Here is an 18,721-nt window from a genome sequence, read left to right as displayed (position 1 = left end):
TCAAAAACTATAACCCAGAAAGCTCGTTTGCTCCAGATCATGTCAAAACCGTGTTAAAAGTTTTGGCAAAATTGCACGCCGGGAGCTTCGCCTACGAAGAAATTAAAACCAAACAGACGCAAAAAGTCTACAGATTAAACCAAGATTACAAACTAAACTCATCTGGCGTTGACTTGCAAAAACCCGAGGTTACTAAACTAATATCGTCGCTTCTAGGTTCGTCAGAAGTGGTCAAAAATCTAGAAGATCGTCAATCGTCGACGACGTTCAGACGAACGTTGTGCCACGGCAATGTAACTTTCGACAATGTCATGTTCAAAGAACGCACAGACTGCAAATTGATTAATTTCGAGTCCATAGCATACGCGCCCCCCGCCGTCGACGTTCTACAGACGATTTTCTTCAACTGTGGTGAAGATCAGCGCCAACAGTATTATCACTCGTTTTTAGCTTACTATTACGACTGTCTGAATGAAGAATTGAGCAACTATGGAGTCATGATTGACGATGTTGTCACCATAGAAGAGTGGCAAGCGCAAACCCACCAGTTCCTACCGCTAATAAAGCTGCAGTGTCTCCAAATCAACCAACTAGTATCACCCGACGAATTTAAAGAAGACCTAACGTGTCCCTTATTGTCACGACAAGACTGTTACGCCATAATTGCCAAGAAACTAAAAACCACGAACTACCATCTATTGTCGTTCAAGGTAACCCATCTAGACGCGATCAGTGGTTTCTTAGGTGACTATCATCGTCTACAAATCAAACTTCGTCACCAAGCTGATATCAACTGCTTCGTCAAACGTGTACCAATGTCAATCGCAGCCAAGAACGTCGTCGCTGATAGCAACAGTTTCGTCAAGGAAGCTTTCGTCTACAACACCTTGATCCCCAAATTCGAACAACTCGGGATTAACATGATCACCGATTGTCTACCACCGTGCTATTTTCATAGACCCAACGACATTCTCGTGTTCGAAGACATGAACGCCCTCAACTACCAAGTCACGTCAGCTTTGGTCCCCCACGACTTCGACACTCTTTGCTTGATCATCAAGAAGGTGGCAAAATTCCACGCCAGTGCTTTCGTCTACGAAGAAAAAATGTCGGAGAAGTTGGGTCACCGGTACCGACTGAGTGACGAATTTGGGGAGTATTTTAAAGAATCACTGGTCGTGGATGAGGAGGACCATTGGGGTGGGAGACTTATGGCAAATGGGGCTAGAGGCGTCCTCCACGCCACTACTCTCTTTCCGGAATTCCAAACCCCCGAAAATCGAGACAACTTGTCAAAATTTTTCCCCGAGATGATGAAACTTTTCTACTCCACTGTGAGTGCGTCGGATCGCTTCAGAAACGTCTTGTCACACGGCGACTTGTGGACTAGCAACATTTTGCTCAAGTTCGACAACGACAAAGCTGTTGACTGCAGCTTCGTCGACTACCAATTGTTGCGATATTGTCCCCCTGGTCACGATTTTTTGTCGGTGGTGCACCTGACCACAATTCGCGATATCCGGCTAAAGCACGAAGACGCCCTCAAACGCGTCTACTACGACGAACTAAGCCGCTTGGTCGAAAATTTTGGCTACGATGTGGCTACAATTCTCACTTATGACGATTTTCTGGGAGGTATTGACGTCATGCGACCCCAAATGGTCCTCCAAGCCGCTATTTATAGCATGTTTTCGATGTGCACAGCTGAACAAATCTCCTCCTTGCTGAAGAACGACGAAGAAAGCGTGCACGTTTTTTTCGAAGATCGAAGCGAGTTTTTGAATAAAATGGTTCAATTATCGCCGATTTATAGGTCAAGAGTTGGCGACAGAATTCAAGATTTGTACGACTATTTTCAATCTATGTCTAAATAAACTTAGCTGTGTTTTGTGGCGTGTGTTTCTAATGGCTTTGATCATGTGCAGTCACCATGATCACCGATTGTCTACCACCGTGCTACTTCCAAAGACCCAACGACATTCTAGTTTTAGAAGACATGAACGCCCTCGACTACCAATTGACGTTAGCTTTAGTCCCCCACGACTTCGACACTCTTTGCATGATCATCAAGAAGGTGGCGAAATTCCACGCGAGTGCTTTTGTCTACGAAGAAAAAATGTCGAAGAAGTTGGGTCACCGGTACCGACTAAGTGACGAATTTTAAAGAATCACTGGTCGTGGAAGACGAGGACCATTGGGGCGGGAGACTTATAGCAAATGGGGCTAGAGGTGTCCTCCACGCCACTACTCTCTTTCCGGAATTCCAAACCCCCGAAAATAGGGAAAATTTGTCAAAAATTTTACCCGAAATGATGAAACTCTCGTTTTTTTAATTTCTCAATTTTTTGATATTCCTTTCAATTTTGGGATTTTCCAATGTTTTGATTCTTTCGACTTCTGGATTTTTCGATTTTTTGTTTTTTGGATTTCGAGTTTTTAGTTTTTTAAAGTTTAGATTTTTGAATTTTTCGAGTTTTCAGTTCTTCTATATTTTAATTTTTTAATTTTCCGAATTTTTAAAATTTCCGTTTTTGCAATTTTTTGAGATCTCGATTTATCGAGAATCGAATGTTTCGATGATTTGATTGCTCAGTCCCTCGATTTATCAATTTTTCCATTTTTTACTTTTCAATTTTGGCCTATTTCGGTTTCTCAATTTTTCGATTTTTCGACTTCTCGAATTTTCGACTCCTAGATTTCTCGATCATTTGATTTTTCGATTTCTCGATGTCTCAAGTTTTTGAATTTTACGATATTTCGATCTTTTAATTATCCGATTTTTCAATTTTCCAATTTTTGAAATTTTCAAGTTCCCATTTCTCAGTTTGTTGATTTTTCAGTTTTTCGTTGTTTCAATTTTAGATTTTCGAATTTTTTTTTTATGACTTTTTGATGTTTCGATTTTTTCATTTTTCAGTTTGACGATAATTCAATTTTCCAATCTTTTAAATTATAACTTTTTGAATTTTCAGTCTTCCGATTTCTCAATTTGTCTATTTTGTTATTTTCTCGTTTCTGGACTTCCCAAAGTTTCAATTTTTCGATTTATCAGGTTTTTTATTTTTCAATTTTTCGATTTTTTAAGTTGGCGATTTTTCAACTTCACTTTCTTGAATTTTTGATTTTCCAATTTTTGATTTTTTTAATTTCCCAATTTTTGGATATTTCGTCCAATTTTGTGATTTTTCAGTTTTTCGATTCTTCAGTTTTTCTTCTATTTTTCAATTTTTCGATATTTGAGTTTTAGGATTTTTTAGTACATATTTCGACTTTTTCATTTTTTGAGTTCTGGATTTTTCGATTTCTCGATTCTTCACTTTTTGGATTTTCAATTTTTCGTTTTTTAAACTTTCGGTTTTTAAATTTTTCGACTATTTTATACTTCGATTTCTCAAATTCAACTTTTCAATTTTAAAGTTTTAGGTTCTTCGATTTCTCGAGTTCTTTTATATTTCAGTTCAGTTTTCGGAATTTTTAAGTTTTCGATTTTCCAATTTTTCATTGTTTTAATTTCCCAATTTTTGGACCAATTTTGTGATTGTTCAGTTTTTCCATTCTTCAATTTTTCTTCTATTTTTCTTTTTTTCGAGATTTAAGTTTAGGGATTTTTTAGTATTTCGAGTTTTCGATTTTTCAATTTTTCAATTTTTTAAATTCTAGAGTTTCCATTTCTCGATTTGTCGATTTTTCAGTTATTCAGTGTTTTAAATTTCAGATTTTTCGATTTCCCTTTTTTTTTGATTTTTCAGTTCTTCAGTTTTTCGATTTTTCGATTTTGCGGTTTTTGAATTTTTGGATGTTCCGATTTTTCGATGTTTCGGTTTTTGCATTATTCAATTTTTCAACTTTCCAATTTTTAAATTTTCCAGTTTACATTTGTCGATTTGCTGATTTTTCAATTTTTCGATTTTTAAATTTTAGATTTTCAAATATTTATTTCTATGATTTTTTGATGTTTCGATTTCTCCAATTTTCAATTTTATGATATTTTAAGTTTTCAATGTTTTAAAATTTAGATTTTTAGATTTTTCGGCTTTCCAGTTCTTCAATATTTTTTAATTATTTAAATTTTCACGATTCTGAATTTTCAGTCTTCCGATTTCTCAATTAGTCTATTTTTTATTTTCCCATTTCTCGACTTCCCAAAGCTTCGATTTTTCAGTTCTTCAGTTATCTAATTTTTCGATTTATCAGGTTTTTCATTGTTCAATTTTTCGATTAAGTTTGCGATTTTCCTACTTTTCAATTTTCCAATATTGTGATTCTCCGACTTTTCGATTTTTCGACTTCTGGATTTTTCCATATTTTTTTTTGGATTTCCAGATTTTCATTTTTTAAACTTTAGATTTTTCAGTTTTTCGAGTTTTCAGTTGTTCTATATTTTCATTTTTCAATTTTCCAAATTTTTAAATTGTCGTTTTTTTGAGATCTCGATTTATCGAGAATCGGATGTTTGGATGTTTTGATTGTTCAATCTCTCGATTTATCAATTTTTCCATTTTTAACTTTTCGATTTTGGTCTATTTCGGTTTCTCAATTTTTCGATTTTTCGACTTCTCGACTTTTCGACTCCTCGATTTCTCGATCTTTTGATTTTTCGATTTCTCGATGTCTCAGTTTTTGTTTTTTTCGATATTTCGTTTTTTGAATTATCCGATTTTTCAATTTTCCAAGTTTTGGTTTCTCGATTTGTTGAATTTTATATTTTCGGATTTTTATTTTTATGCTTTTTTGATGTTACGATTTCCCTATTTTTCAGTTTTACCATATTTTAATTTTTCAATGTTTTAAATTCTAGATTTTTCGGTTTTTTAGTTCTTCAATATTTTAAATTTTTTTAAATTTTGACATTTCTGAATTCAGACTAATTAAAAAATCTTCCGATTTCTCAATTAGTCTATTTTTTAATTTTCCCATTTCTGGACTTTCCAAAATTTCAATTTTTCAGTTCTTCAAGTTCTCGATTTATCAGATTTTGGATTTTCCAATTTTTCGATTTAATTTGTAATTTTTCAACTTTGCTTTTTTGACTTTTCAATTTTTCAGTTTTTTTAATCTCTCAATTTTTGGATATCTTGTCCAATTTTGTAAGTTTTCAATTTTTCTTCTATATATTTTTCGATTTTTCTAAATTTAAGTTTTGGGATTTTTTAGTATTTCGACTTTTCGATATTTCGACTATTTATAAGCTTTTTGTTTTTCAACTTTTCAACTGTTTTAAAATTTTAGGTTCTTCGATTTCTCAAATTTACAGTTCTTCTATATTTCAATTTTTCAATTTTCGATTTTCCAATTATCCGACTGTTCAATTTACAATTAAAGAATTAATTCTTAGTTAAACGAAAAAATAGTTGCACGTCAAAATCGAGTGAAACATGTGAGATGTGATATTATGTTTGTAAATAAAAGCATCTAAATAATAACTATTTCCAGCAGAAATTCTAAACGCTTAGAGTCGACTTTGGCCTGAGCGCGCTCCGGTCTGAGGATCAAACAAGTTCTCAGGCGACGATATAATGCCAAATTTCTCTGCAAATATATTGCGCATATATATGTACATGATTTTTTCTGCATATAATTCCGAGCTTTAGATATAATTCACCTGCTTATGATCTACTTTCTGTGCTTCATTTAATGACGGATCGTGGTACTAAGACGGACTGGGGAGAGTTTTGGAGTCGTATGGGTACTCCGTTGACAAGATTGAAGGAGTGTATTTTGGATAGTTATTTTTGTGTGTTTATTCTCTTCAAACCAAGCGTGTAGTAAATGTTGCCTACCCACTCGCACCGACCCAAGTGAAAGTAAACTTCATTTTAATCAGTGATGTGGTTCGTGGAATGCGGACCCATTAGTGCACACAAATTAACACTCCAACAATTCTAGGCTAGTAACAACTGATTCATGTGTTATTATCATGATCCCCGTTATCGCCACTCAAAGGTAATTTATCTATCGCAAACTCAGTTCATTGTGGTTCATTTATTTACCGCGTTTCCAATTATTTCAGTGACTTTTTAAAAACCGAACTGTTTCAAAAATGACCACACTAACCCGCGACGAGTGTGACCTCATAGTCAAAAAACACCTTGACACTGACGACGTTATTGTCTCCGACTTCGCACTACAACCACTAGGGGGCGAAAACTTCGAACTCAAGATCAACATCTACGAGAAACAAGTAGCCAAAAGTGTGACATTTTTTGTCAAAACGGGTCCAAACGTAGCACAAACCTTGAACACGAATTTTTCCCCGAAACTCTACCTCAAAAAAGACAACCTAGCCGTCTATGAACATCTAGGGCAAAATTTTGAAACCCGTGGACGCCTACTGAACACCGAAGAGCTACAAATCGTTCTAAAAACATTGGCGGCGTTCCATGCATCAAACTTCGTCTCTGAGCTAGATCACTCGAATTTTGATCTATCGTCACCCGCGGTCACAAGTTTGTTGTCGTCGCTGCTAGAAAATGAAGCCCAGGTGTCCAAAACCATCAAAAATCTGCGCCAAAAACAACTCGAGTCGAAATTCAGACGAACTCTGTGTCACGGCAACCTGACTAATCAAAACTTGATGTTCAAAAACGACAAAGGAGCTGTGACTGATTGTAGATTGTTGAACTTCAAAGCTAATTTTTGCGTACCTCCGATCTACGACGTTCTTCAGTTGATTTTCTTCAATACGAACGAAGATTTGAGGCAGAGTCACTTCCAGGCTTTGCTCGATTATTACTATGAGTGTTTGAAAGAAGAAACGACGAAGGGTGACTTGGACGTCACTGTCGACGATTTTCGATTAAGTGCCCATTATTATCTACCTGTGGTTAAATTACAAGCTGCGCTTCACCACCAAAACGAGACGAGTGTACAAGAGTTGAAAGAAATTCTAGCTTATCCGTTGCTTTCCAAAGAAGATTGCTATGTGATTGTCAAAAATAAAATCAGAACTACCAACTACCAGTTTCTGTGTTATAAAGTGACACCGCTGAGTGATGTTAGTGGATTTTTGGGTCAATACCACAAACTACAGATCAAAATTCGTCTTCAGTTGGACGAAACGACTGTCAATTGCTTCATTAAATCAGTCCCAAGACTCGGTATTTCTATGGACATTGCCAACGATCTTAACAGTTTTTCAAGAGAATTCTTCGTCTATGAAACAATAGTCGCACAAATGCTAAAGCACGAAATTAACATCATCAACGACTGCATACCACCATGCTACTTTTACAGACCCAAAGAGTTCATGCTCTTTGAAAACATGGCTCTTCTCGGCTACCAAAATTTAGACGCTATGGAACCTCTAAATTTCAACATGCTCACTTTGTTGGTCAAAACGTTGGCCAAATTTCACGCTTGTTCTCTCCTTCTTGAAGAAAAAATCTCTCAAAAGGAAGGAAAACCCTACTCTTTGTACAACTCCTACAAAGAATATTTCACCGAACCCCTGTTCTTCGAGGACGAGAAACACAGAGGTGCCAGACAGTCAGCAACTGGACTCAAAGCAGTCCTAGCCGCCGTCAAACTCTTAACAGACATCCAAACTCCAACAAACCAACGCAACTTTGACGCATTTTGGCCAAAATTCAGACAGTTGTACTACACAGTGGCCAGACCCTCGGACCGTTTTCGAAATGTGTTGTGCCATGGAGATCTGTGGACCAGCAACATGATGGTCAAATACGAAGACGGCGAAGCTGCTAATTGTGTCTTGTTTGATTTCCAAATTGTTAGATATTGTCCTCCTGTTTATGATCTGCTTTCGGTGCTTTATTTAACCACACATCGTTCCACAAGACTGAAGTATGAAGATGAACTGGTTCGAACTTACTACGATGAATTGGGGCGGATTCTGGACTCGTATGGGGTCGATGTTGAGGATTTTTATTCGTATGGGGATTTTCTGGAGTGTTTTAATTATATCAGGCCTCATATGTTGATGCATGCGGCGTATGAATGTACTCAGACCATGTGCACACCCGAAGAAATTTCGGCCTTTGTGAGCGATGAAGAAGCATTAAACCAAATGTTTTTTGGAGATCGTACCGAGTTTATGACGGTCATGTGTGAAAAATCTGAGTTGTATAGAAACAGACTGAAGGAATGTATTTTGGATATTTATGATTACTGTGATTCTATGTGTGGTAAATAAATCTGATTTATTTTGTTTGTATCATTTATTTAATATTATTAAAAATTATAAAAGTTGTTTGTGATTGTTGTATAACACTCCCTCAGCTTTTTTGACTTGAATTTTTCAATTTTTCTGTTTTTTGTTTCGTCAGTTTTTGTAAAATGAGAAAATTTACATTTCAAATTGTATTATCAAATGGTAAAACGCTCATCAAAATTTCTCACCAACAATGAAATGTCGTAATCTCCAAATTTTACAATGGTAGATATAATTTAAATTTTATATCGTCCGTTTATGGTTTATGAATTCGTGTTGAGTTTTTACCTAAGACGTCAAGATTTTTGGAAAAAATCCACCACATTTTCCAACTTACAGTTACTGGGAGTATGTTAAATCGTTAATCCAAATTTATCCGTTCATTTGTTGAATAAATGATATTTAAATCTTCAAAAATAGCATAGTCCTAACTTGTGGTTTATAAATATGCTATTTTCGATTTCTCTATTTTTCAACTTTAAATGTCTCCATTTTTCAATATTTCAATTTTGGGCGTTTTCAATTTTTCCATTCTTCTAATTTTCGATTTCTCGGTGTTTCAGTGACACGATTTCTCCCGTTTTGTCCACTTCATTTTACGATTTTTCAATTTTTCAAATTTTAGCGTTTCTAAATTTTCAGTTTTCCAATTTTTGAACAAAACTTTTTTTTATTTTCTCATTTCTCGACTTCGCAAAGTTTCGATGTTCTTCAGTTCTTCAAGTTTTCGATTTTTCGACTTTTCGATTTTTGGACTCCTGGATTTTTTGATTTCTCGCTTTTTTACTTTTTGGATTTTCAGTTTTTTGTTAAACGTTAATTTTTTTCAATTTTCGCTGTTTTAATTTTTCACTTTTTAAAATTCTAGGTTTTTCGATTTCTCGAGTATTGAGTTCTTCTATATTTCAATTATTCAATTTTCGGAATTTTTAAATTTTCGAATTTTCCAATTTTTCTTTTTTAAAATTTTTCGATTTTTCAATTTTCTGATTTTTCCACTTATCGAATTCGGATGTTTGGATGTTTTGTTTGTTCAATTCCTCGATTTATCCATTTTTCAATTTTTAACTTTTCTTCACGGCTTTCCACTCCTCGATTTCTCGATATCTCAGTTTTTGAATTTTTCGATATTTCGATTTTTGGATTTCTCGGTTTTTCGATTTTTTACGTTTGAGGTTTTCAATTTTTCGACTTTCCAATTTTTTAAATTCTGGAGTTTCGATTTCTCGATGTTGTCGGTTTTTCAGTTTTTCGATTTTTAAATTTTATATTTTCGAATTTTAATTTTTTGATTTTTTTAATGCTTGGAAAAATTTGGAACCATTTTCTGATTTTGCGGTATTTTAATTGTCCAATGTTTTAAATTTTAGTTCTTCAGTATTTTTAAAGTTTGACGTTGCTAAATATTTATTCAGTTTTCTGATTTCTAAATTTTTCAATTTTTGGATATTTCTTTCAAGTTTGGGATTTTCCAATATTCTTATTTTTTCGACTTCTGGATTTTTCGATTTTTTGTTTTTTGGATTTCGAGTTTTTAGTTTTTTAAAATTCAGATTTTTCAATTTTTCGAGTTTTCAGTTCTTCTATATTTTAATCCCTCAATTTACGTATCTATTTTTCCATTTTTAACTTTTCGATTTTGGCCTATTTCGGTTTCTCAATTTTTCGATTTTTTGACTTCTCGAATTTTCGACTCCTAGATTTCTCGATCTTTTGATTTTTCGATGTCTCAGTTTTTGAATTTTAGGATGTTTCGATTTTTTAATTATCCGGTTTTTCAATTTTCCAATTTTTTATATTTACGAGTTTCCATTTCTCAGTTTGTTGATTTTTCAGTTTTTTGTTTTTTAAATTGTAATTGAGTTTTCAGTCTTCCGATTTCTCAATTAGTCTATTTTTTGATTTTCCCGTTTCTGGACTTCCCAAAGTTTCAATTTTTCAATTCTTCAATTTTTCGATTTATCAGGTTTTTTATTTTCCAATTTTCGATTTTTTTAATTTCGTCCAATTTTGTGACTTTTCAGTTTTTCGATTCTTCAATTTTTCTTCTATTTTTTAATTTTTCGATATTTAAGTTTTAGGATTTTTTAGTATATATTTCGACTTTTTCATTTTTCGAATTCTGGATTTTTCGATTTCTCGATTTTTTACTTTTTGGATTTTCAATTTTTCGTTTTTTAAACTTTTGGTTTTTCAATTTTTCGACTGTTTTATACTTCGATTTCTGAAATTCAACGTTTCCATTTTAAAAATTTTATGTTCTTCGATTTCTCGAGTTTACAGTTCTTCTATATTTCAATTTTTCAGTTTTCGGAATTTTGAAATTTTCGATTTCCCAATTTTTCATTGTTTTAATTTCCCAATTTTTGGACATTTCGCCCAATTTTGTGATTGCTTGGTTTTTCCATTCTTCAATTTTTCTTTTATTTTTCTTTTTTTCGATATTTAAGTTTTGGGATTCTTTAGTATTTCGACTTTTCGATTTTTTGATTTCTCGGTTTTTCGATTTTTGGTTTTTGGGCTTTCCAGTTTTTCGATGTTCCGATTTTTCAATGTTTCAATTTTTTAAATTCTGGAGTTTCCATTTCTCGATTTATCGATTTTTCAGTTTTTCGATTTTTAAATTTTAGATTTTCGAATTTTAATTTTTTGATGCTTGGAAAAAGTTCCATCCACTTTTCATTCTGCGATATTCAATTATTCGATGTTTTAAGTTTCAGATTTTTCGATTTCCCAATTTTTTTTTTATTTTTCAGTTGTTCAGTTTTTCGATTTTTCGACTTTGATGTTTTAGTTTTTCGATTTCTCAATGTCTCAGTTTTGGACTTTTTCGGTGTTCCGATTTTTCGATATTTCGGTTTTTGAATTATCCACTTCTTCAATTTTCAAATTTTTTTAATTTTCAAGTTTTCATTTCTCGATTTGTTGATTTTTCAGTTTTTCGATTTTTAAATTTTAGATATTCGAATTTTTATATGATTTTTTGATGTTTCGATTTCACCATTTTTCAATTTTACGATATTTTAAATGTTTTAAATTTTAGATTTTTAGATTTTTCGGCTTTTCAGTTCTTCAATACGATTCTGAATTTTTAGTCTTCTGATTTCTCAATTAGTCTATTTTTGATTTTCCCATTTCTCGACTTCCCAAAGCTTCGATTTTTCAGTTCTTGAGTTATTTATTTTTTCGATTTATCAGGTTTTTCATTTTTCGATTAAGTTTGCGATTTTTCAACTTTGCTTTTTTTGACTTTTCGATTTTCCAATTTTTCAATTTTCCTATATTGTGATTCTCCGACTTTTCGATTTTTCGACTTCTGGATTTTTCGATATTTTATTTTTTGGATTTTCAGCTTTTCGTTTTTTAAACTCTAGATTTTTCAATTTTTCGAGTTTTCAGTTCTTCTATATTTTAATTTTTTAATTTTCCGAATTTTTAAGTTTTCATTTTTTCAATTTTTTAATATCTCGATTTATCGAGAGTCGCATGTTTCAATGTTTTGATTGCTTAATCTCTCGATTTATCAATTTTTCCATTTTTAACTTTTCGATTTCTCGATTTTGGCCTATTTCGATTTCTCAACTTTTGGACTTTTCGACTCTCGATCTTTTGATTTTTCAATATCTCGATGTCTCAGTTTTTGAATTTTTCCATCCCCTTTTGATTCGGCGGTTTTTCGATTTTTAATTTCTCGGCTTATCGATTTTTAAATTTTCCAGTTTCGATTTCTCGATTTTTCGATTTTTCAATTACTCAATATTTTTTAATTTTTTAAATTTTGACGTTTCTGAATTTTCAATTTTCCCATTTCTCAATTAGTCTCTTTTTTGATTTTCCCATTTCTCGACTTCCCCAAGTTTCGATTTTCTTCAGATCTTCAATTTTTCGATTTTTCAGGTTTTTTGATTTTTTTTAGCTTACGACTTTTCGACTTTGCCTTTTAGTTTTTCGATTTCTCAGTTTTCCAATTTTTTAAATTCTCAAATTTTTGGATATTTCTTTCAGTTTTGGGGTTTTTCAATATTACGATTTTTCGACTTTTAGACTTTTGGACTCCTGGATTTTTTGATTTCTCGATTTTTTACTTTTTGGATTTCATTCGATTGTTTTATACTTCGATTTTTCAATTTTTCAAATTTTCGATGTTTTCATTTTTCCTTTTTTAAAAATTCTAGATTTTTAGATTTCTTGAGTTTTCAGTTCTTCTATTTTCAATTTTTCAATTTTCTAAAATTTTAAATTTTCGATTTTTCTAATTTTTCTTTTTTAAAATTATTCGATTTTTCAATTTTTTTATTTTTCTGTTCTTCAGTATTTCTATTTCTCAATTTTTGAAATTCTGGCGTTGCTAAATATTCAGAGTTCCGATTTCTCAATTAATCTATTTGTGATTTTCCCATTTATCGAATTTTCAGTTCTTCAATTTTTCGATTTTTCGACTTTCCTTTTTGGTTTCTCGATTTCTCAATTTACCAATTTTATATTTTCTCAATTTTTGGATATTTCTCTCATTTTTGGGATTTTCCAATATTTTGATTCTTTCGACTTCTGGATTTTCCGGTTTTTAATTTTTTGGATTTTGAGTTTTTCGTTTTTTAAAATTTAGATTTTTCAATTTTTTGAGTTTTCAGTTCTTCTATATTTTAATTTTTCAATTTTCCGAATTTTTACATTTTCGTTTTTGCAATTGTTTGAGATCTCGATTTATCGAGAATCGGATGTTTCGATGTTTTGATTTTTCCATTTTTAACTTTTAGATTTTTCGATTTTGGCCTATTTTGGTTTCTAATTTTTCGATTTTTCGACTTTTCGACTCCTCGATTTTTCGATTTCTGGATGTCTCAGTTTTTGAATTATCCGATTTTTCAATTTTCCATTTTTTTTTAATCTTGGAGTTCCGATTTCTCGATTTGTTTATTTCTCTTTTTTTGGATCTTTAAATTTTCAAATTTTTATTTTTATGACTTTTTGATGTTTCGATTTCTCCACTTTTCAATTTTAAGATCTTTTAATTTTTCAATGTTTTAAATTCTAGATTCTTACATTTTTCGGTTTTTCAGTCCTTCAATATTTTTTAATTTTTTAAATTTTGACCTTTCTGAATTTCGAGTCTTCCGATTTCTCAATTAGTCTATTTTTTGATTTTTCCATTTCTGGACTTCCCAAAGTTTCAATTTTTCAGTTTTTTAGTTCTTCAATTTTTCGATTAAGTTTGCGATTTTTCAACTTTGCTTTTTTGAATTTACGATTTCCCCATTTCTCAATTTTTTTAATTTCCCATTTTTTGGATATTCCGTCCAATTTTGTGATTTTTCAGTTCTTCGATTCTTCATTTTCAATTTTTCGAGATATCAGTTTTGGGATTTTTTAGTATTTCGACTTTTCCATTTTTCGAGTTCTGGATTTTTCGAGTTCTGGATTTTTCGATTTCTGGACTTCTTACTGTTTGGATCTTTAATTTTTCGTTTTTTAAACTTCAAGTTTTTAAATTTTTCGACTCTTTTATACTTCGATTTCTCAAATTTTCAACTTTTCGATATTTTAACTTTCCAATTTTTAAAATTTTCGGAATTTTTAAATTTTCGATTTTTCGATTTTGGAATTATGGTACGTTTATTTTGAAGGTCGTAGCGAATTTGTGACCGCAATGTGCGAAAAATCGGATTTATATAGAAGTAGATTGAAAGAGTCTATTTTGGATATTTATGATAATTATGATTCTATGTACACTGATTCCTAATAAATACGTCTACAATTTGTGCTTTTCAAACCAAGCGTGTAGTAAATGTTGCCTACCCACTCGCACCTAACCAAGTGAAAGTAAACCTCATTTTAATCAGTGATGTAGTTCGTGGAATCCGGACCCGTTAGTGCAACAAATGTAACACTCAACAATTCTAGGCTAGTAACAACTGATTCATGTGTTATTATCATGATCCTGTTATCGCCACTCAAAGGTAATTTATCTATCGCAAACTCAGTTCATTGTGGTTCATTTATTTACCGCGTTTCCAATTATTTCAGTGACTTTTTAAAAACCGAACTGTGTCAAAAATGACCACACTAACCCGCGACGAGTGTGACCTCATAGTCAAAAAACACCTCGACACTGACGACGTTATTGTCTCCGACTTCGCACTACAACCACTAGGGGGCGAAAACTTCGAACTCAAGATCAACATCTACGAGAAACAAGAAGCCAAAAGTGTGACATTTTTTGTCAAAACGGGTCCAAACGTAGCGCAAACCTTGGACACGAATTTTTCCCCGAAACTCTACCTCAAAAAAGACAACCTAGCCGTCTATGAACATCTAGGGCAAAATTTTGAAAACCGTGGACGCCTACTGAACACCGAAGAGCTACAAATCATTCTAAAAACATTGGCGGCGTTCCATGCATCAAACTTCGTCTCTGAGCTAGATCACTCGAATTTTGATCTATCGTCACCCGCGGTCACAAGTTTGTTGTCGTCGGTGCTAGAAAATGAAGCCCAGGTGTCCAAAACCATCAAAAATCTGCGCCAAAAACACCTCGAGTCGAAATTCAGACGAACTCTGTGTCACGGCAACCTGACTAATCGAAACTTGATGTTCAAAAACAACAAAGGTGCTGTGACTGATTGTAGATTGTTGAACTTCACAGCTGATTTTTGCGTACCTCCAATCTACGACGTTCTTCAGTTGATTTTCTTCAATACGAGTGAGGATTTGAGACAGAGTCACTTCCAGGCTTTGCTCGATTATTACTATGAGTGTTTGAAAGAAGAAACGACGAAGGGTGACTTGGACGTCACTGTCGACGATTTTCGATTAAGTGCCCATTATTATCTACCTGTGGTTAAATTACAAGCTGCGCTTCACCACCAAAACGAGACTAGTGTACAAGAATTGAAAGAAAGTCTAGCTGATCCGTTGCTTTCCAAAGAAGATTGTTACGTGATTGTCAAAAATAAAATCAGAACTACCAACTACCAGTTTCTGTGTTATAAAGTGACACCGCTGAGTGATGTTAGTGGATTTTTGGGTCAATACCACAAACTACAGATCAAAATTCGTCTTCAGTTGGACGAAACGACTGTCAATTGCTTCATTAAATCAGTCCCAAGACTCGGTATTTCTATGGACATTGCCAACGATCTTAACAGTTTTTCAAGAGAATTCTTCGTCTACGAAACAATAGTCGCACTAATGCTAAACCACGAAATCAACATCATCAACGACTGCATACCACCATGCTACTTTTACAGACCCAAAGAGTTCATGCTCTTTGAAAACATGGCTCTTCTCGGCTACCAAAATTTAGACGCTATGGAACCTCTAAATTTCAACATGCTCACTTTGTTGGTCAAAACGTTGGCCAAATTTCACGCTTGTTCTCTCCTTCTTGAAGAAAAAATATCTCAAAAGGAAGGAAAACCCTACTCTTTGTACAACTCCTACAAAGAATATTTCACCGAACCCCTGTTCTTCGAGGACGAGAAACACAGAGGTGCCAGACAGTCAGCAACTGGACTCAAAGCAGTCCTAGCCGCCGTCAAACTCTTACCAGACATCCAAACTCCAACAAACCAACGCAACTTTGACGCATTTTGGCCAAAATTCAGAGAGTTGTACTACACAGTGGCCAGACCCTCGGACCGTTTTCGGAACGTGTTGTGTCATGGAGATCTGTGGACCAGCAACATGATGGTCAAATACGAAGACGGCGAAGCTGCCAAATGTGTCTTGTTTGATTTCCAAATTGTTAGATATTGTCCTCCTGTTTATGATCTGCTTTCGGTGCTTTATTTAACCACACATCGTTCCACAAGACTGAAGTATGAAGATGAACTCGTTCGAACTTACTACGATGAATTGGGGCGGATTCTGAAGTGGTATGGGGTCGATGTTGGGGATTTTTATTCGTATGGGGATTTTCTGGAGTGTCTTAATTATATCAGGCCTCATATGTTGATGCATGCGGCGTATGAATGCACTCAGACCATGTGCACACCCGAAGAAATTTCGGCCTTTGTGAGCGATGAAGAAGCATTAAACCAAATGTTTTTTGGAGATCGGACCGAGTTTATGACGGTCATGTGTGAAAAATCTGAGTTGTATAGAAATAGACTGAAGGAATGTATTTTGGATATTTATGATTACTGTGATTCTATGTGTGGTAAATAAATCTGATTTCTTGTGTTTGCATCAAATTATTTAATATTATTGAGACCTGGTTTATAGAAACCGAAGTTAAAGTTAATTCGCGATTAACTTTTAATTGAGGTTCGTTGCTAGGCGACGTGCAGGTTTTAACCAATCACGAGCTCCCATTCCACATTTTAATCCAGTGTTAAATTAATCGAGGATTAAATATTTAACTCGGGTTTCTATAAACCGGCCCTGAAAGTTGTAAAATTTGTTTGTGACTTTTGTATAACACTCCCTCAGCTTGCTTGACTTGAATTTTTCAATTTTTCTTTTTTTTTGTTTCGTCAGTTTTTGCAAAATGGGAAAATTTACATTTCAAATTATATTATCAAATGGTAAAACGCTCATAAAAATGAAATGACGTAATCTCGAAATTTTACGATTCTAGCTGTAATTTAAATTTTATATCGTTCGTTTATGGTTTATGACTTCGTGCTGAGTTTTTACCTTAGACGTCAACATTTTTGGAAAAAAGTCAACCACATTTTCCAACTTACAGTTACTGAGAGCATGTTAAATCGTTAGTCAAAATTTATTCGTTCGTGCCCTTAGGAATTGATGATGTCATTTTACAATTTTGTCGAATAAATGTTATTTAAATGTTCAGAAGTAGCATAGTCCTGAACTTGTGTTTTATAAATACGCTTTTGAGATTTTTCGGCTTTTCGATTTGTCGATTTTTCAACACTAGATGTCCCAATTTTTCAATATGTCAATTTTGGGCTTTTTCAATTTTTCCATTCTTCAATTTTTCGATTTTTCGATTTTTCAATTTTCCGGTGTAGGTTTTTTTGACCTAGCTTTTTAGTTTTTCGATTTCTCACTTTTCCAATTTTTAAATTCCCAATTTTTTGGATTTTTCTTTCAGTTTTGGAATTTTTTGATTTCTCGATTTTTTACTTTTTGGATTTTCAATTCTTTGTTAAACTTTAGATTTTTCAATTTTTCGACTGTTTTACACTTTGATTTTTCACCTTTTCGATGTTTTCATTTTTCACTTTTTAAATTCTAGGTTTTTCGATTTCTCCAGTTTTCAGTTGTTCTATATTTCAATGTTTCAATTTTCTGAATTTTGAAATTTTCTATTTTTCCTATTTTTCTTTTTTAAAATTCTTCGATGTTTTCTTTGTTCAATTTCTCAATTTTTCAATTTTTAACTTTCTTTCACTCATCGATTTCTCGATCTTCCGATTTTTGGATTTCTCAGTTTTTTTACTTTTGGGCTCTTCAATTTTTCGCTTTTACAATTTTTCGATGATCCGATTTTTCAATTTTTCAATTTTTAAATTTTAGATTTTCGAATTTTAATTTTTTGATTTTTTGATGGTTGGAAAAATTTGGAGCCATTTTTCAATTTTGCGATATTTTTATTATCCAATGTTTTAAATTTCAGACTTTTTGAATTTTCTGTTCTTCAGTATTTCTATTTTTCAATACATATTTCAAACTTTGACGTTGCTAAATATTCAGTTTTCCGATTTCTCAATTAATCTATTTTCGATTTTCCCAATTGTGGACTTTTCAATCTTTCGATTTTTCAGTTCTTCAATTCTTCGATTTTTCGATTTCTCAATTTTCCAATTTTTTAATTTGTCAATTTTTCGATTTTTCAGGTTTTTTTGATTTTTTCAATTTTTCGTTTTTTTAAGCTTACTATTTTTCGACTTTGCTTTTTAGTTTTTCGATTTCTCACTTTTCCAACTTATTAAATTCCCAATTTTTTTACTTTTTGGATTTTGAATTTTTGTTAAACTTTAGATTTTTCAATTTTTCGACTGTTTTATACTTCGATTTCTCAATTTTTAACTTTTCATTTTTCACTTTTTAAAATTTTTGGTTTTTCGATTTCTCGAGGTTCCAGTTCTATTATATTTCAATTTATCAATTTTCCGAAATTCTAAATTTTCGATTTTTCCAATTTTTAGATTTTTCAATTTTTTAAATTCTGGAGTTTTGATTTCTCGATTTGTCGATTTTTCAGTTTTTCGGTTTTTAAATTTTAGATTTTCGAATTTTAATTTTTTGATTTTTTGATGCTTTTAAAAATTTGGATCAATTTTTCAATTTTGCGATATTTTAATTATTCAAAGTTTTAAATTTCAGATTTTTTTATTTTTCTGTTCTTCAGTATTTCTATTTTTCAATACATATTTCAAACTTTGACGTTGCTAAATATTCAGTTTTCCGATTTCTCAATTAATCTGTTTTTGATTTTCCCAATTGTCGACTTTTCAATGTTTCGATTTTTCAGCTCTTCAATTTTTCGATTTTTCGATTTCGCCATTTTGGTTTTTCGATTTCTCAATTTTCCAATTTTTTAATTTCTCAATTTTTAGATATTTCTTTCAGTTTTGGTATTTT

At 32.5% G+C, this 18,721-nt stretch overlaps 3 protein-coding genes across 7 annotated transcripts in view; 2 read left to right on the top strand and 1 right to left on the bottom strand.

Moving 5' to 3' along the window:
* The window catches only part of LOC135137142 (adenylate cyclase type 8-like), a 158,952-nt gene that overhangs the window by 63,963 nt on the left and 76,268 nt on the right, over nucleotides 1–18,721 (bottom strand). The window lies entirely within an intron of this gene.
* On the top strand, nucleotides 5,190–8,208 carry LOC135136925 (uncharacterized). Its single transcript, XM_064066409.1, has 2 exons — nucleotides 5,190–5,943; nucleotides 6,011–8,208. The coding sequence occupies exon 2, from the start codon at nucleotides 6,041–6,043 to the stop codon at nucleotides 8,150–8,152; it is 2,112 nt and encodes a 703-aa protein (XP_063922479.1). The 5' UTR covers nucleotides 5,190–5,943; nucleotides 6,011–6,040; the 3' UTR covers nucleotides 8,153–8,208.
* LOC135137043 (uncharacterized) lies at nucleotides 13,941–16,351 on the top strand. The gene is made up of 2 exons (XM_064066582.1): nucleotides 13,941–14,127; nucleotides 14,195–16,351. The coding sequence occupies exon 2, from the start codon at nucleotides 14,225–14,227 to the stop codon at nucleotides 16,334–16,336; it is 2,112 nt and encodes a 703-aa protein (XP_063922652.1). The 5' UTR covers nucleotides 13,941–14,127; nucleotides 14,195–14,224; the 3' UTR covers nucleotides 16,337–16,351.

Source organism: Zophobas morio, unplaced genomic scaffold (genome assembly GCF_036711695.1).
Source record: "Zophobas morio isolate AGI-343-1 ecotype UQ-CSIRO unplaced genomic scaffold, CSIRO_AGI_Zmor_V1 ptg000028l, whole genome shotgun sequence".
Lineage (NCBI taxonomy): Eukaryota > Metazoa > Arthropoda > Insecta > Coleoptera > Tenebrionidae > Zophobas > Zophobas morio.
The sequence above is the reverse complement of the archived record's forward strand: the minus strand, read 5'-3'. Positions and strand labels throughout refer to the sequence as shown.

What these genes read in the sequence shown, in the direction of transcription:
- LOC135136925 (XM_064066409.1), top strand. Translation starts at nt 6,041, where the DNA reads ATGACCACACTAACCCGCGACGAGTGTGACCTCATAGTCAAAAAACAC.
- LOC135137043 (XM_064066582.1), top strand. Translation starts at nt 14,225, where the DNA reads ATGACCACACTAACCCGCGACGAGTGTGACCTCATAGTCAAAAAACAC.